At 40.9% G+C, this 18,650-nt stretch overlaps 2 protein-coding genes across 15 annotated transcripts in view; both read right to left on the bottom strand.

The window, feature by feature from the left end:
• pgd (phosphogluconate dehydrogenase) overlaps positions 1-3,675 on the bottom strand; it is an 8,761-nt gene extending 5,086 nt beyond the window's left edge. The window contains exons 1-8 of one of the 2 annotated variants that reach the window (XM_020617837.1): positions 3,531-3,675; positions 2,720-2,795; positions 1,987-2,166; positions 1,831-1,896; positions 1,630-1,748; positions 1,362-1,431; positions 1,124-1,258; positions 855-1,044 (exon numbers count right to left, since the gene is read on the bottom strand). In XM_020617837.1, the coding sequence (XP_020473493.1) occupies positions 855-1,044; positions 1,124-1,258; positions 1,362-1,431; positions 1,630-1,748; positions 1,831-1,896; positions 1,987-2,166; positions 2,720-2,795; positions 3,531-3,538 (844 nt within the window). In that variant the 5' untranslated portion in view covers positions 3,539-3,675. The remainder of the gene's footprint in view (positions 1-854; positions 1,045-1,123; positions 1,259-1,361; positions 1,432-1,629; positions 1,749-1,830; positions 1,897-1,986; positions 2,167-2,719; positions 2,796-3,530) is intronic. The other variant, XM_020617828.1, reaches the window with a different exon arrangement.
• A 4,300-nt stretch (positions 3,676-7,975) lies between these two features.
• Positions 7,976-18,650, bottom strand: part of kif1b (kinesin family member 1B) — a 58,412-nt gene continuing 47,737 nt past the window's right edge. For 11 of the 13 annotated variants that reach the window (XM_020617721.1, XM_020617794.1, XM_020617739.1 and 8 more), the window contains 18 exons: positions 17,397-17,481; positions 17,187-17,305; positions 16,947-17,002; positions 15,786-15,894; positions 15,106-15,172; positions 14,779-14,863; positions 14,058-14,163; positions 11,421-11,535; positions 11,177-11,310; positions 11,001-11,062; positions 10,767-10,912; positions 10,376-10,636; positions 10,173-10,244; positions 9,886-10,007; positions 9,580-9,732; positions 9,128-9,320; positions 8,651-8,769; positions 7,976-8,569 (listed from right to left, as the gene is read on the bottom strand). In XM_020617721.1, coding sequence (XP_020473377.1) covers positions 8,527-8,569; positions 8,651-8,769; positions 9,128-9,320; positions 9,580-9,732; positions 9,886-10,007; positions 10,173-10,244; positions 10,376-10,636; positions 10,767-10,912; positions 11,001-11,062; positions 11,177-11,310; positions 11,421-11,535; positions 14,058-14,163; positions 14,779-14,863; positions 15,106-15,172; positions 15,786-15,894; positions 16,947-17,002; positions 17,187-17,305; positions 17,397-17,481 — 2,047 coding nt within the window. In that variant the 3' untranslated portion in view covers positions 7,976-8,526. Of the gene's footprint in view, positions 8,570-8,646; positions 8,770-9,127; positions 9,321-9,579; positions 9,733-9,885; positions 10,008-10,172; positions 10,245-10,375; positions 10,637-10,766; positions 10,913-11,000; positions 11,063-11,176; positions 11,311-11,420; positions 11,536-14,057; positions 14,164-14,778; positions 14,864-15,105; positions 15,173-15,785; positions 15,895-16,946; positions 17,003-17,186; positions 17,306-17,396; positions 17,482-18,650 lie in introns of those variants that run through there. The other 2 variants (XM_020617763.1, XM_020617780.1) reach the window with 1 other exon arrangement.

The raw sequence follows: 18,650 nt of genomic DNA, 5'->3' as shown, positions 1-18,650 counted from the left end.
TTTTTTTTTTAGTATAATACTTGTGTGGTGTAGAAGTGAATCATTTACTGCTTGCAAATCAATGATGGTAAGATGATGTCATGGGGTAGGACTGGATAAGTCTGACTTCTTCCTACTCCATTCAAGCATGTACTAGGTATAAGCAAATTGATTAGCATTTGTTGGATATGTGTAAAATTATGTGTGTTGACATATCAACTGTCTTTTCATGCTTGAAGGAATAAATCAAATCAAATCAAAAAAACGCCCAAGGAGCATGACTTACTGGTAGTGATAATAATACTGTTGTGAAGGTAGGGCTTTCCAACTGTCACCACATAACAAAAAACAAAGGCTTGCCCGGTACCATATTAAAGATGAGAATTTCCTTCTCACTGTATTAAGATAAGAGGAAAAAAACCCCAGCTGGCCAAGCATGACTTGCTAAAAACTGCACAGCTTGGTGATGCAACCAGTAGGCAGAGAGAGAGACAGGGAACATGTCCAGTGAGTGAACCGTCCCTGGTTGGGAATGTTATCCCTACTAGAGGCAGAAATCCACCGATGCAAACTGTACCAGCCTGTTCCACACTGACTGGCTCAGCTCTCACACAATGAAACTTTTTGTAGCTATTCTGTTTCTGCCTTCACAAGAGAATCTCCAACACTGCCAGCGTCAAGCAAGAACATTAAGAAAAAAAACTAGGGCCACTGCTCTGCAACTTGTTGGCACCATGTTAAAATCTCCATAAGTGTGACGTAATACTTTTTGCCATGTCATTATGACAAACAGTTTACTGAAAGCAGCCGGCACTGGAGGAAGAGAGAAGGAAACCTGATACTTCCTTGTCTACAGCCTCTTTTCTTTCACTCACCGATCAAAGTGACGGGGGTGCCATACTCCAGGGCTGAAATGGCCGTCCACTTCCCTGTGCCTTTTTGTCCAGCACTGTCACGGATCTTGGGCAGCAGATGTTTACCATCAGAGTCCCTGAATTTAAGGATGTTGGCTGTGATCTCAATCAAGAACGAGTCCAACTCTGTCCTGTTCCAGTTGTCGAAAGCCTGAGTGTTTCAACCACAGCATGAAAAACAGTCAGCTGCATTGTGTTTTTTTTTATTTCATTTCGTTTCAAATACTCACCTGTGCCATCTCATCATGGTCCATACCCAGCACATCCTTCATCAGGTGATAGGCCTCACAGATCAGCTGCATGTCTCCATACTCGATACCATTATGGACCATTTTAACAAAATGTCCTGCACCTTCATCTCCAACCTGCAGAGGAAAAGCAGTCAGAATATTTGACAAGACAATAGCTGCTGCATCCCCGGCTAATTAGTATAATAAGCATCAGGTATCAAGGACAAACTGCACTCACCCAGTCACAGCAAGGTTCTCCTGTTCCAACCTTGGCAGCGATGCTCTGAAAAATGCCTTTAATGTGTGGCCTGAAAAATACAGCAAGTGTGCAAATTTAATTTATGAATGCAAATAGATGAATAAACCTTCTCTGCTATTTGTACATGTTCAAAGTCTCTCACATGGCCATTTTCTATCAGTAGTATTTGTTTTAGCATGTCTTTGCCCTACATCATGCAGCTCCAAGTGTGAGGAGTTATGAAGTGTAAGAGTTGGTGATGACTCACCAGGCCTCTTTATGTCCTCCTGGCATGAGTGAGGGGCCCTGACGTGCCCCTTCCTCTCCACCACTTACTCCACTGCCAACAAACAGCAAGCCTTTCTCTTTGAGACTCTTGCACCGCCGCTGTATAAGAAACAAGTAAGTGCAGTGAGAATCTCCTCAATTACAAAGAAAGATTTACTGCTTAACAGCGATTCTGTCTTACTGTTGTGTCTCTGTATTCTGAGTTGCCACCGTCAATGATAATATCCCCAGCCTCAAGAAGAGGAACCTGAAGAACGAACGCAGCACAAAGCCAGTCAGTTTAACTAGAAAAGACTCCAGTTTTTTCCCACAACACAGCTCAGCAGAAGCCACAGACCAGTTTGTCAATGAAGTCGTCCACAGCCTGTCCAGCCTTGACCAGCAGGATGATCCTCCTTGGCTTCTTCAGCTTGGACACCATGTCCTCCAGAGACTCGGCTCCAATCACCTTGGAGCCCTTAGCCTCGTTTTTCAGGAAGTCGTGCACTTTGGATACAGTTCGGTTGTAGGCACAGACCTGGTGGAGAAGTGTTGTGATTACTGATACAGAAACTAGGCAAGAGTGAACAACCCTTGACTGCCAGGACTTGTGGATGCAATCCAGTGGTGGAAGAAGCACTTACAATAATGACAAATATTAAATTACAATTATAAACTTCAAATTCAAAATCTTACCCAAGTAAAAAGTCAGATTAATCTACTTGAAGCACCAAATTAAATGTACTGGTTCAGGTTCAGCAGAGAACTAGTCCCTATGACCAATACTGGCATTATAAAATCATGGGTGTTCTGGTTGAGGTGGAGCTAGTTTTAACTACTTTATATACAGTTAGCTTGCTTAGTCCAGTGGTCCAACATACAGTTGGGGTTGAGCCCCCTAACTACTAACCAAGATTAATGTAGTGGAGTAAAAAAGTACAAGATGCACCTATAAAATTCAGTTGAGAAGAAGCATCAAGTACAATGGCATAAAATTTAAATACTCCAAGTACAAGATCCCCCAAAAGTGCATTTCAGTACTGTAATTTAGCTACTTTCCACCAGTGGGATAGACGCAGAAGTCATCTTACCACAAAGCCGTGGTCGTTCATGTTCATGATGAGGTTCTGGCCCATGACAGCCAAACCAATCAGTGCAATGTCTGCTCTGTGAAGATAAGAGTAATAATCACATTAACTGAGTTGGGCATCTGGCCACAGGCTGAGTCCAAACAAGAACTCTCCACTGACATAAATATTTCTAACTTAAAGAAAGAATAAATTATTATAATGTATCTCAAATCCTTATGCTTAATGTGTTTTTATGAAAAGAAATAAAAACACAGGTTTAATATCACAACTTGTGATTCTAAATCACCCCATACAGTGAGCCGCTTTAAATCTGAATTCACTTTCACCCTGACCCGAACCTAACCAGTTACCTCTACCTACTCCTGAATCTTGGCATCTAACGTTCTGTTTCGCTCCCTCCTGACCACCAGTGGCAGTCATTCAGGAATTCACGGAACCAGTTACATCCTCAATTTCTGTTACCCTTTCTACACTTTGACCAATCAGTCCAATTACTTCTACAGGTGGACTCAACTCAGCAAAAATGTAAGCAAACACGATGTACCTTAAAAGCAACTCACATTTTAGATTAAAACAAACAAATTCTAAATACGTGTTTTCACTGTGGTGTGCCATTGAGTATAACTTTAGATTGTTGGCTTTATCACTTTACCCTAAGCGACTGAGAGGATTAACGTTACCCAGCGAATGAAAACCAAACATGAGGACTAACGTTAGAAAGGCTACAATGAATTAACTAGCCACGAATATCAGCTGTAACTTTCCCAGTTTATCGATTATTCAAATAAGTCAAAACACATATGCAACTTACTCAACCATGGTGCTCTACGGATAGAATAGACGTGAAGTAACAGTGTCCAAATGACAGTCGAGCTCACGGTCAGGTCCACTGTTCTTCGCTCCTCTTTTTCACTTCCTCATTCTCGTTTCAACGTGACAGGTACAGGGAGGAGCCCACGTACCCTCGTGTGAAGCATCCACCAATCAGCGGACGCTCAGCGAACTGAGGCGATGCCGATCGAATTCTGATTTGTTTATAATTCTTAGCAGATGTATCCCTTTTCCTATTGGCTTCTCCGGCCGTCACTTACAAAACGTCAGCGCACATCAAGTGGGTCCTGTGTGTTTCATTAATAAAATGTATATAGCCCAATCAATTAATTTAACAGGCGTTAACAATATGTATGCTTGAACAAGGCTGTAATTAACGATTCATTTAATTGATCTGCCAGTTATTTCTGCGAGTAATAGTTTAGTCTATGAAATGTCAAACATTTGGTCTATTACATCTTCAGGGAGTCAAAGGCAATGTCCTATTTTGTTATGATGGCAGTCCACAAAACAAAATATTTAGTTTACTATATTATTTGTTAAATGACATGATTAATCATTTATCAGAATAGTTAACGATTATTTTTTGGTCAGTCGACATTTTCAACTTATTGATAGCTTATAAACTACAATGCATTACTCAAGGTTAAAGCAGCTTTTTGGCTTGTGACATCTTACATTGTCTATTTGGGGGCACATGCCACTTTTCAGATGGCTATTGTTAGCAGTTCCATCAGAGAGTGGGTTAGTTTATACACACACACACACACATGCATGTAGAAAACATTTTTCTTTGTTCTTCTTTCCTACACTAGCAGTCATCTCATGACCCCTCAGATTTATGGTCAAAACCAAAGACTGGGAACCACTGGACTAAAGCAACCTACAGTAGTTAAAAGTAGATACAACAGTAAAATGCAAGGTACACACTGATGCACCAGTACTGACTGGACTGAAACAGGCACTTGCCTGATGCCCCCAAAACTCCAGGGTTTCAGTTTGTTTATGTTAATTAAACTGAAAATATGCAAAACTAAAGTAATGTGTCACTAAATGTAGAAAGAGCACAGTACACAGTGAGTCCCAGTCTCCTTACTGTATGGTATAAGATTACAGTCACTAATCCTACACCCATTTCTTTATAATCACTAGTAATCTGTGGCAGATAACAGAAAAATGACTATGCACTAAACCAGGTTATTGTCAGAACATCTTCACATACATGAGACAGGGAGGAGGAATGATTACCAGGTTTAATAATACAGAATAAAAATACTGTGAAAAATCTATTTCGATAAGCACTTTCCTGTCTAGCGTCCATTGAAAAGAGACTACAGTAAGTCAGAAATTTAAGATGCTAAGATACAATAAGAGACATCAAAATGTTTACATTTAAAGTCTTGACTTCAGGCTTACAAAGGAAAAATAATAAGGTATTAAGTAAAAAAAAAAAATTTATAAAAATTATAAATCAGAATTGTATAATTTTGATTTGCCATGTTTGGATTAACTTTTATTTACAATGGACATTTTTATTTTTGTCATTCTAAACATTTTTGTCTTCTTTTGTGGGAAAAAATAGGCTTCTGCTACAGAATACGTGTAAAGATGGGAGTGAAGTTGTACACAAAAAAGACAAACAAGCCACACTTGCTCTGCCGATGCAGTTTGCACTTTTATTGTTGCCTCATTCACTAGACAGTTCAATGGTGCAAGATTACCATACACAGAATTAGGATATCTGCATGACACATCTATGCTATACAGCGAATGGATTATAATTATTACAAATACAGTAAACATATTTACATTTTAATTCAAGCTCCGTACGACACAGATATTTACAAAATAAGTATGAAAATGAAATCAGTCTGACAAATAATGTACAGTGTTAATGTCATGGGTTGTCATTTTCTTTTGAACAAATCCAAAGGGAACGCAAATGACTGATATTAGCTGTCGGAGGGGAAGATGTGAATTATCATGGCTAGTTTTATTTGAAAGGCATCAACGGGGATAAAACTGTTGAGGTGAAGAAAGACACCGGCACAAACAGTAGTATACTGTCATTTTAATGTCACTAGCTACTTTGTATTATATTCCCTGATATTAGAAAAACTATGAGTTAAAAACTACCTTTATTGTGTTAGAACTCAAATGGCTGGTTAGCATGAGCAGTGATAAATATTCTTCAAATCAAAGCAAACTATCACTCAAACTACTTTCTAATAAAGAGGAAGCATTAATGTAACTCACCTCTCCTGAAAAGATGCAGTGAATTCCATTTTAGTTCTCTTTTTTTTTATTTTTTACTTTTTAAATGGTGGAGAAACATCTTCATAGTACATTCACCTCTCTCCCAGTTCAGACTGGGAGAGGCTGCCACATTTGGTTCATTCTGAGTAGAACAACTAAACCGCACAGACTATTTGATCAGTTAGTTGAACGTTTTATTAATATGTGCAAAGAGCTGCAAACTAATATATACATTGCAAAAAATAAATACACAATCTCAAAACAATATACCTCTCCAAATTAGTCACTGAAGTGAAAATGTTTGCTCTGACATGTATTCCTATTGATATGCATCTCCCACATGTTGAGTGCACTGAGGTTAACGTGAGGTATGGTGCACTTTGAGCCTTGGTCAGTGCACGGATGATTTCTGATTCTCTTTTTCCCCCTGCATGGCTTCCTTAATCGACAAAACATCTTTTCTGAAACACCTCCTTCAGGTTCCTCTAACCAGCAGGTTAGCTAACCTGAGGCCAGTGATGTCATTCATTTTGAATGTTTTCTGTCTTTAAATCAGCCAAAAAATGAAGAAGATATGTTGTCAAGAATTCCACTAATACTCATAACAGGTAATGGGTACCCCTGCTTCAACACATTTAACCCTGACATCCCTTTCATACGATACAGTAGGCCTACTACTGGTTGGCTGGCCAGAGTTGATTAATGCCTGTCTGTACCTAGCACAGTTCTGCCACTCGCAGAGACAGAGGCACCAAATGTCACCATTTCCTTGGAGCCAAATATAGCAGCTGTATTACAATGTACAGAGCAAATATTTTCATAAACAATATCAGAACTAAAACCTCTGAGTATATGTCGTCCCTTCAATATCACTATATTCTTTCTAATAACAGCTATCCAGTGTAACCTTACATATGTGCTCGTATCAGTGCTCCTGATAGTGGACGATCCTGGACTCAACATGTGTGACCTGCCTTCGTCTTGCTATAGATATGTGTTAATGTGCAAAATAAAGTTAAACACTAGTATTGTTAAGAAATAAATGCATATAAAATTTCACTATGGAATGATTAAGAGTATAGTAGAAAAAAATCAACAATGTTAATAAAAAAAAAAAAAGAATCTATTCTCAACTTATTTAAGAAGCTTCAATTGAAGAACTAAATAGAAAATGAACCCACGGTAACATGTAGCGCTGCTTAACAGTGAGTACTTCATGTTATAGAGATTTCACCCAACACTGGTGTGACACTGAGGGGAGTCATGGGGTACACTATCATTTTCTGTCCGGCAGTCTGTGTGCAAGCAGCTTCATCTTCTACTACTGAGTACCTACAACTGGTGTCAAGGCCAGAGCATTGCAATCACACCTTCTTTCCATGTTTCCTTTAGTCAGTTAGTTCCTTCCGTATCAAGATGGTGAAAAAAAAAATAACATTAGCAAATGCTGAGGCTCTCTTGAGCTCTGACGCTCAACACGTTAGTATATGAAAAATTGCTAAGAGGAGCTGAGAGGAATGTTCTAAATAAGAGTTAACTACCACACTAATCCCAGTATGTACACACTTTCTCTGTAGAGCACTGTCCATCTTCCACTTCCTCCTCCTATCATCATAATGATATCATTAAAACCCTGTTTTTGGGATGAAACACTAGAAGGACATGGACAAAGATCTATGTCTACAGGAACAAGCCTTCATCATGATTTCTCAGCATTAATCTTCATATATTTTTGCATGTTTCTTCAGTTAGCGTGTATTTTTGATGTTGACACAAATGCATGATTTTAAGTAACCACTCGCTGACTGATAGCACTACTGGGGGCTGAGGTTGTGTATGTACACAAAGTGGGATCTAAACATTACACGTATGACAGTGGAAATCCAGTGCTGCACTCGTGTCTCGCTGAGGTGGGACCTTGACAGATTTTTCATTCATGTTTCGATTCAAAAGGCTGTTTAGAAGACGGTACAGGGGAGCTAGAGCCTTCTTTAGATAGAGGCAGCAGCCTGATGCAGCTCTCAGAGAGAGAAGAAAACTCATGACTTCATTAGCAGCAATAGTTCTTGAAGTAGCCTTGCTTTCCGTAGCAGAGTGTAAACTAGCGTGTCACTTAGAACCATTTGTATATTTTCCTTTCATGGCTTCAGCTGTAGGTTATCTGAGTTCTTTTTTTTTTGAGTAAGCAAACCTGGTCTCCTTACTGCTGCAATTATTACAAGGGCATATTCATTTAAAAAACAACCTAACAAAATAAAACTCTTCTTAGGAGTCAAATAACACTGACAGAGACAATTTTTACAGATGACTGGCAAAATGAAAATCGGTTTCCGAAGAGTCGTGCACACACAAGTAGACTATTACAACATGCTACTTAGTTAGGGAGTTAGGGAATGTCAACAACAAAGCAGAACAAAATTAGACCCGAACATTGTCATAAAAACCAAAACACATACACACAAAAAAGGCTGAGGAAGAGGTGGGGAGAGAAATAGAGAGGAGGAGAGCGAGGCTGGCAGAGGGTTGGTGGAGGCAGAGGGGAGGAAAATTCCTCTGGAAATGAAACTTTTAGTCGCATGAAAGGAGACTCAAGCCACAAGTCTACTTACAAGAGAAAACCGTCAAGAATCACAATGATTAATAAGTGTTAACACTTGGTATGTTCAAAGGCTTTTCCGAAAGAATGGAAGCCATGGTTGCCTGTGTGCCTGTCGACTCACTCAGTTCTTCGTTAGACCGCTGCGCCTTCTCGCCAGCTTAGATCTGTGGGAATGATGGGATTTTATATTGTGATAAGAATGTCATTTCTGAAGGATGTGTAGAATAAAACAAGGGTGTGTTTACCTTATTGTTCCTACGAGCAAAGGATTGAAAGCGTACAGCCAGTCGTTCATGTCCTTCTCATTGATGGCCTGTAGCAAGATTCCTCGATGTTTTGTGCACACAGCAAACGTGTTGGGAGTCTGAAAAGAAAACAGCAAATACCTGCATAATGCCAAGTTTTTCACATTCTTGTCAGATAAAGTGCATGCACAAGTTTTTAGGCTGCTAAAGAGGTGGCCAGTTGTAAAAGTCTGAAAGTGTCAATACTGGTTTTTAACATTTTGGTCTGTGCTTTGACTTGCAGATTGATCACCATGCATGTATAATACATGTGCTGTGCATCTTGTGATTATGCTAATAAACCCGAGGCAGTGTTTTTCACGACATATTTGTATTTGTTATTTGTTCTGTGACTGTTCAGTTATTACTGCTGGTAGTGACTGCAAATCAGATGTTGAGGAGGACGACTAGAGTGTGCTCAATAAGTTTAAACTGCACCTTGAGCATGGCCTGCTGGTCTTCGCTGTATTCCACCTGTGCTGTGGAGAGGTTAAGAACACCCCGCTCCACCGGGTCCTTGTCATTGTTGTAAATGAAGACATAGGGCCGGCGCACAACAACAAAGTGTTTCACCCACGAGTTGGAGCGGGGCTCCATGAAGCTCAGGAAGCCCTTCTTAGACACAACGGATCTGATAAGGAGCAAAAACCAGAGAGTTTTCAGTTAATATTTGTTTTTGCCAAGAACAGGGAGATCAGTTCTGTTCACTTCCAGTTGAAATCATTCTGTTTCAGCAGCTCAAATCAATTCACATCATTTCTGCTTGAATTTGTTTGGGCTGTAAGATGCTTCTCATACTGGCATTTTAAAATGACACGGCTACACATAGTGGGGTAAGGAAGAGAAAAGCTAAAGGCAGAAATAACAGCAAAAGACTAAACATTCCTCACCCTGGCCTCATTTCTTCAATATCAGGCACCAGGTTCAGGAACTCGTTCTTTCCAGCCCGTGCTAGGTAGGAGGTCTCCAGAGTGGGAACCAATGGGAAGTTTTCATAGTCGGAGCCGGAAGGGCTGGAGGCATGAGAGCTGTTCTCTGGGGTCCTTTGGAGCACATTGCATTAAGTTAGCATCACGCTAACAACCTGTCAATAACCTCAGACACTTACTGTGTTTTGATTTTGAGAGTAAGCAAAGCTTAATATGTTATAAAAATACTGGTTAAAAAAAATAAAAAGATTTAAATAAAAGTTTTACTTCTGGTCTATGGAGCCAGAGCGGGAATCAGACAGAGAAGGGCAGGTGGAGGATGGGGTGAGGGTGGCACTGCTGAAGCTGGTCACTGAAGGGTCACGTCCAATTGGTGAGATGTCAGACAACTAGAGTCAATAAACAACAAGAGATCACATTAAACACCCTGACTTTCTAGTGGGACTAACAGTTGTTAGTTGTGTGCCAGTATTAAAATCTCCAAATAAAATGTAAAGAAAATGAGATCTATGACACAAAGTTTATATTTGAATTTTCTCTGTATCATGTTTCACCTTGCAGTCACTGATACTGTTGACCACCTGGTTATATTCACTGTTGAAGGTGTGTGTCAGGAGACGCAGGCACTATAAGACAACAAACATGAGACTGATCAGTCCACAGTACAAAAGGAGAGGCAGCTGTTACCAGCTGACAACTATGCAGCAAAGTGTAAACCTTCACTGTCAGTATCCCATAATACAGAACTGGCTCTCACTTTAGTAACCAGCTCCTTCTCACGGTCCACGAGGCTCTCGATGTCGGCAGAGTCGTAGCCGCTGCTCTCACTGGGTGTGATGGCGCTTTCAAAGGTGATGCTGGAGATCTGCGAGGAGATGGAAGTGGAGGTGGACAGCGTGCCTGAGCTTATACTGGGAGACAGTGACTCGCTCAGGGACTTGGTGGTGGGAGCTGTTCCCACAGGAGCTGCTTCTCCCAGCTTCTCCCTCAGGAGGAGCAGGTGACGGGTCTTCTCCACCTGGACCAATGACAGGGGCAAGAGTGGATACAAGTTAAGTTTCTGTTGTAAAGGAAACAAAGTGTGAGGAGTGGAGACCTTTCTTTTTTAACTTTTGAGACTGCAGGTAAATGTGATTTTAAGGACCAACCTCATGCAGTTGCTCCATTTTCTCCAGCTCCCACTGGTGCTCCACTATGAGACTGTCTCCTCGAGGCCTCCAGCCAGCCAGGTTCTCCTCTCCACGCACATAAGCCACTGATGTGTCCAGAACCTTCCTCCTCCTACGCTGCATCCCTGCTCAGGACAAAGGCACTCATTAGGATGAAGCTCTCAGAGGAATCACACCCTAGCAGCTTTATTTGAATGATTTTCATCTGCCCACCTGGGCTTCCAGTGTCAGACATCTTGCACAAGCTCAGCTCGTAGATGCCAGTGACTCGATTGCTGTAGTGAAACAGAGGAAATCCTATGTAAGTAAACTCTTTGGCTAACACACGAAACAACTGTCTTTAATTTGGGTTATAACAATGGCCGCAACATGGCAGCCTGAAGCCTTACCAGTCAGGAGTTGTGGAGTATCCACTCCCAAAGAAGTTCCTCAAGGAACGGGGAGGGGAGATTTTTGCGTCTCGGGAGTAGAAGACCATGCAGATGTCTTTGGTAATAATAGCAGGCTGGATGCAATGATCAAGCTGTGTAGAGGAGACAGGTGAAGTATGTTAGACATCAATGCAGACATCCAGAGGGATCACATATAGAGCTCAATGCAAAAATAAACAACACAGTAGGAATAGTGACTGACCTCCAGATATGCCGACAGGGTCATGTAGATCTTCTCTCCATATGGAGTGACTCGGTGCAGCAGCAGGGAGTTGTGCAGGGAGCTGTCCCACACTGCCTCGAAGCGGTAGAAAGTCCTGGGCGGGAAAGGCGAAAATGTTCAGCTTTTAATGAAAACACAGAGCAAAGAACTCATACAGTATTACCTTCTATAGAATCCTAGTTCTATGCATAAGCAACTGGTTTTATACACGTCTCGCAAACTCTCGCTCGCTAGACTTTTTTTTCTAACAAAATAAAGTATTACGTGATAGTTTAAGGATCCCCTTAATCCAGGCCGTTGCGTGTTCATGTGAGCTTTCCTGACATCCACCTGTGCCATTTTAAAAGTGGAATTTATCGACTGCGCCTGATTTTGTGGACCTATTTTACCTCCTGCTGCTGCACTGTGACCAGAGGATGTCGAGAAAAATACAGGGCCTGAGGTTACTGCATGTCTGGGAATGTTCCTGTACAGGGACTCATTGTTTTACCTGACCAGGTCTAACCTACAAGCTTCCGGCCTGTGAAAACCCCGGCGGCGGTGACTGATCAGCTCATCAACGCTGGATTCCCCTGGAGAACAGTACCTGTTTTGTTTTGTTTTTTTTTGACTTCTTGAGGCCAGTGTGTCTACCGCATGTGATGTGTTGCTGGTTTAGGAGCGGATTAACGATCCACGATGTTATTGTCGGTGCTACTCTACCTGTTGGAATTAGTTTCACTGCTTTGGGACTGTATGTGGTCGTGTGGGGGAAGACGCAGCAACCACCGGTTGGATTTACCAACCTTAGAGCTACTTGAAAGGGAGTGATGTTTCCACTACTCCGTGGGACTTAACGGTAAGTTTAAACAAACACACATTACATATCTGTTAATGCCTTGTTTCTGTAAGGTTAGAGAGAACTGTTGTAAGGTTACAGAAGTTACTATGTCTGCATTATGCCAGTTAAAATATGGAGTTTCTCAACTACCTGCTTTGTTTAGAATGTTACACATCTCTTTTCATGGTACATATACCGTTGTTTACCTATCTGTAGAGTAGAAATTCAAATTAATTAATGCTGTTGAGGTTCATTGTGCTGTCCACTTGTGACACAACACAGGCAGCAGGAGTTGTGTGGATTCGTGTTGTTTTTAGGAAGAGGCTTTCTGGCTCTGATTCTGAGCCAATTACAGACTATTTGGAGTTATGAGGGGTGCCAAGATAATCTAGAGGTACCTAAGATTAAATGTTAAATGGCTGGAAACGAGCACAATGAGGATGACATGGGCTCTTTAAATGAGTCAGATATGAATCTGTAATTCTGCTGACATGAGTACAACCCAGACGGATTAGGCAGGGACTTGAAGTGGGCCTGACACTTATCTGTAGTCATGACAAGATGTGAGGAAATACACTGAGGTGAAACCCTGACAATAGTTAGTAACAGAATATCAGGAACGTGCAGAGTGCACCGAGCTTTGTGTGTGCGACAGCTGGCACGAACCAGAGTGGTGGCATAGGGATCCTACAGTATGTTCTGCATGCTCATGTTGTGATACAAATAATATACCTTATGGCATTGATGCAAGACTATTTTATAAACATTAAAACCAAAAGGAATTAATATTTTTTTACTGCCATCTTATTGCACATTGTTTAATAGATTCATCTTTCGCTGTTTGTTCTTAGATGACCATATGTGGAGCCCTTACTCCACAGGGGGCACTCTTACCCAGAGACAGAGCCACAACTGCCCTGTTAGTGTCTCATTGGCCTTTGTTATTACCGAGTTAGACTCACAGATTTATACAGTGAATAACTGCTTACAGAAAATCATTCATCTGGAATCTGGCTGCAGCAGAAGCTCAACATACTACTGTAGTATGGACTGAAGTGAGTGTTTCAAAATTGCAGTACAGTTACATTTAAGACTGCTTTCATTTGCTTTTTTCCAGAAGATAAATGTTGATGAAATGACAGTAGACCTAATGCTACATGCAAACAAAACACAAACTGTGGAGAACTTATTTCTATGAATCTACAGGACTAAAGAGAAACATAAAGGTCTTTCACAGAAGGAGCCTTATGTTTTCTGCTCACTGGTACCTATCAATATCCTTATCAATTGAAAGCCTGAGCACAATCAAGAGTCCAGCCGCAGCAGGAGGAAAAAGAGTACACAGAAAAAAAAAAAAGAGAAGCACAAAGAGTCAGGCAATAGATACAGTGGAACAAATTAACAGGACAATTAACAGCAGGGAAAATGGAAATGATCATGCAATGACTCCAAAGTGCCTTAAGCAAAAGTAAAGACAAGGACACATGAGTCTAAAAGAGAGGCTATTCTCACATACCGTTTCTAAACTGAATCTGTTTTTAGAGCAAGATATCAACTACAGTATGTTGCAACGATCATGTCAGGAGTATGTATCTTGTTTGTTGTATTGTTTAAAAAAAAGGTTTCTCCTCAAACATCTGGGAAGGCCTGTGCTGAAAATCGAGTAGAATATACTGTAGGCAGACCATCAGCAGCAAGCCTTCATTTAGTACCGATAAACTGATAGATCTGAGCTCAAAATGTTTTGTCTATGCTGTTTGTTAAGAACAATTACATTTAAGATCATCAGAGCTCACCTGTTGGAGTTGTGGGATGACTTGATGTTCTTTGCAGAAATTATGTTGAGGGACAGGACAGCATCGGCTGCGCTGTCGTCCACTTCTGCTTTGTTTCTGATACGACCTGGTTGGGGACATATTCATAGACTGTCATCCCAAAAGCTCAAATTACATCTTTTGATGGAATATAAATAAATGCCTGATGGACAAACTTGATCACTGTCACAGTGTCCTGCAGCAAAATGAAAACACCTGATTCCTGACTCATGAGACTCCCTAGACAAGAATGTCAGCAGCTGAAAGTCGAATGTGTTCAATGTAATTCTTCAGGCCTTCAGCTACAGGTATAGTATTTCTGCTTAAAGAAAGCAGCAGCTTGAAGCCAAACAAATGCAGCTCGTCACACTTATTCCACTGGAGTCATGACTAAGGAAAGTGTGGAGTATTACCAGTGCTGCCTGGCAACTTGCTTTGTGACAATTAAAAGTGTAATTTCTCATCCCGTCAGGGTATCCACTGATTCTGCTGTGTGCATGATGTAACACACAGAAACACCCTGTTCATCCCGTCAGGGTATCCACTGATTCTGGTGTGTGAATGACGTAACACACAGAAACACCCTGTCCTCTTCTTCTGTGACAGTCTAGTGTGCTTCAGCAATGGGGAAACAATGTTTTGTGTCTCTGGTGTGAGGACGCTCCTAAAAAGGACTCGTAATTGTTGTGGGAAGACTGCTCACCCACAACCAGCTCGCGAACATCCTTCCAGTGGAGCTCGCTACCCTTCTCATGGATGAGAGTCACTGTGATCCTCCGCTGGATCCCCTGCAGCAAAGGTGACAGGAGCTTAGGATCAGAGTAGACACAGCTAGAACAAAATTCAGCCTCTACCTGTTTCTTATAAGGAATAAATATAATTTACTGGTTTAAAAGAAAAAAAATGCCCCTATTGCCCTTGTAGGTTAACCGGATAAACATTAAACCTGATTCTGTGCACACTGCAAACAGATTTTATAGAATTCATTGACCAGTGTGAGTCTAATAGGAAATGTGTGGATCTCCAGTACCTGGTGCAGGAGGTAGGTGCCATGGCAGGGCAGTCCTCCACTGTGATCCACCACAGCTGGAATGTACCTGTGAAGGGAAGGCGGGAGGTCATGCTGAGCCTAGACCTTTCAACCAACACATCCCATGGTATGCTTTATAAGAATTTGACAAATTGCATCCACTGTTTGCAACATGGTCCACTAAAGGGACTACTATTCAGCTCAAGTCTTTTAATGGAGCTTACACAGACTTTATATTGTATGGTGCTAAAATATGCCTTAGGGAGAAACCTCAGTTCTGTTGTCTACTTGGGCCAACAAAACAACTTTCCTTTTTTATTACCCTATTAGGTTTTACTGTGTTTGTGGTGCGGCTTATAGCAACTAGATACTAAAAGGCTCAGACACCTGTGGACATGTTTTACAGAGGTGTTATTTCACCAAGCATTACTGTTAGTGGTACATGGAGGTACTGGGTACATCTTTAATATCTTGATCAATGTATATTCCTTTATCTTCATATTCTCTATTGATTCTATTCATATTTCCTTACCTATTATAATGTATTGTATCTGAACCATATAGATTTCTATTACTGAAACTGTTAACAACTGCAAGGATTGCTTTCTTTTAAGTATTAGAGCACTTTGAATTTGATTGGCTGTTGTATGTGAATATAACATGCACATGTAGACACTCACTCTCCGGTGGGCTCCAGCTCGCTGATCTCAAACCACACCAGCAGGTCATACTTGCTGACGCACTGACCCAGGTTGGATTTAGTAATGGTGTTCAGTTTGGTGGCTGGAACTGACACACACACACACACACACACACACATTTATATCAAATCAACATGATAAACTGGATCTTGACTGAATTTCAGAGGAAACAGGGGAACAATATTAACAATATGATGTGACCACTCTGCTAACCCTAGATACTGAGTGCACACACAACTAATACCGATATTTACAGGATGTGTTAATGATGAAATCCATTATTGCGGAAATAAGCTACACACAGAAAACAGGAAATACAACACATTCCATTAAAACCAGCAGTGGCACATGAGATGAGATGTTTTGAGGAGCTAAATCACAGATTACACCACCACTGAAAGCACTTTGCTGTCTAACAGAATTGTGTTCCTGTTGTAGGTAGCAGGGCTCAGCTGTACTGAGCTGACTGAACCCAAACAGACCTGCTGTAAACTGCAACACACACAACCACTACAGGGCTTTATTGTGCTACAGCTTGCAGTCACAGAACAGCACAAGAGCAAAGCACAGTACTAGTCTAATCACTGCAACACTGGTGCATGTAATGCCCAGCCACTTAGATACTACAGTGTCTGCTGTACCAACCATGGTGTCTGGGCACAGTTAATACTGGCTCATTGGGTACTGGGAAGAAGGGGAAGTGAGACAGTTGGTCAGCCTCGCCCTCCAGACTGGCCACTGCAGAGGATGCCAGGGCGTTGGCACGCTCAGAGAACGTGTCCAGCACCTTGTCATTCACGTAACCGCTCATCAGGAAGCGAATCAACTCTATCTTACGAGTATGGTCTGAGTTTACAATATATGATATTGTATGAATAGTGAGAAAGAATGGAAGGGATGTGTGAAAAAGGAGATGTGGAAGAGGGAGGACAAAGTTGGGTAAGAGGATTGCACATGTTGGGATTAAATAAGAGACAAAAAAAAAATCCAAAGGAAGCAAGAAATGAAAGAAAAGTGGAAGGAAATATGAGGCATGCTTGTATAACCATAACAAACACAAAAAACATGCTGAAATGATGATGACAGGTACAGAGCATACTGCTGTCTGAGTATATAGTGTGAAAACATTACAAGCCTTACCTGGTTTAGATAAAGGCATGGGAATAGGATAGTATTTCCTTGATGGTGTTGGAGGACTGTTAAAACAAAAAACATTTCTAAACTATAGAAAATCTCTTTTTGCAAAAATAATATTTAAATCCGTGTTAGTCAGATGTAAGCAAAGCAAAATTCTAACAAAATTTAGTGACTGCATGAGAACAAATTCTTTGAAGTAATACAACATCGGCACAGAAGAACTGCTTTTTAAACTCCACCAACCGTATCAGGTCCTGGCCATGAAGATGCAGCGGGTACTGCTGATAATGGCCAAACACTTCAAACACAATGGGCTTGCTCTTGATGTACTCAATAAAGGATTCTGTGACCTCTACTGAAATCTGTTCAAAAGAACAAACAAAAATGGGCTGTCAACTTCATTAAGATAATGTTGTTAAAGTACAGCATTTGTGTGTGTGTGTGTACACTCACATTCTGGACGTGGTAAAAGCCCAGAGGAGCTCCTTTGTTCTTTAAAGGCTCAGTGGAAAAAGCCTCATCATGACGATGCAGGAAACTGAGGAAAGAAAAAAACAGTGACAGTGTTTCACATTTCTTTGTAAACAAGATGATAGCAGAAATTTAAGGTTTAGCTAAAACTTGTTATATTACTGTATGTTGACACAATATTTTTGAACTTTGCCAAGTTCACAGTAAAGATAAAGCTGCATCAACTGCTTTATTGATTTTGATGTTTGATGCTATTCTGACAAAAACTAGTGTCTTGACTTAAGTTGTGGCCTGTTCCGAGGGCCATTTAAATACTTTTACTAAGGTGGCAAATTTAAATAAATTAAAGTTGTATGCCTGCTTGTCAGCTGTACGTGTCCACACAGTCAAATGTTATACTGACTTTATTCTCTGGTGTGTCAGAATAAAGTGTGAATTAGCAGCCATTTGTCACAGGGTGAATGTTACAGGTAATCTTATTATACTACAGTGTAATCTCCACAGGGGACAGCTCCCACCCAAAATATGAAAAATGGAAATTTGCCCTCCTAATATTTGTCATGACCAGTCATCAAAAGCTTCATGAAGCTATAAGAAAATAGATGCTGACTGTTCAAAAGTGTTAAACTGACTCCAAAACATAGTGAATGTTCCTCCTGCTTCATGTTGATTTAAATGTTAACCAGCAACGATTAACACATCAGCTGTGTATGGGGCTCACAACTGGCCAGCATCTATCAAAGTTTGGCCATGCTTTACTCACCATGCTTGCACCATGGTAGAACAGTCTGTTTTAAATCCAGGCATCACACTAAAGTTAAATGTGATGTGTTTCTGCTGCTGAGTGTTGCATCTGTCTGTCTATCTGTCTCCATGGTCCCCAGCTGAGATTACATCCTAGTTTATGGGTTGGGGATGATCTGAGTTTCATTCTGTCACTTGTCTTTTGCAAACGGGGTCTGTATTCACCACTAAACGGATTCGCTGTGAACCATCCACGTTAAGTGGTTGGACAAAACACACAAACACCTGCGAGTGCAAATTCTGTACATCAGAGTGTGTGTTGTTTGAGTGGATGTTGTAAATCAGTCACCACACAGTTTTTTTACTGGAGGACACATGCTTTACTGATGATTGGGTCTTCAAGTGGTCACAAAAATGTAACACTATGAATTTCAACTGGATTATGCAAATATTCTTTTTCCTCTCTTGGAGAAAAAGAAAGTGGCAGAGCGT

This window comes from Monopterus albus, unplaced genomic scaffold (assembly GCF_001952655.1).
Source record: "Monopterus albus unplaced genomic scaffold, M_albus_1.0 scaffold6.1, whole genome shotgun sequence".
NCBI classification, from domain to species: domain Eukaryota; kingdom Metazoa; phylum Chordata; class Actinopteri; order Synbranchiformes; family Synbranchidae; genus Monopterus; species Monopterus albus.
This window is presented reverse-complemented; position numbering and strand designations above follow the sequence as displayed.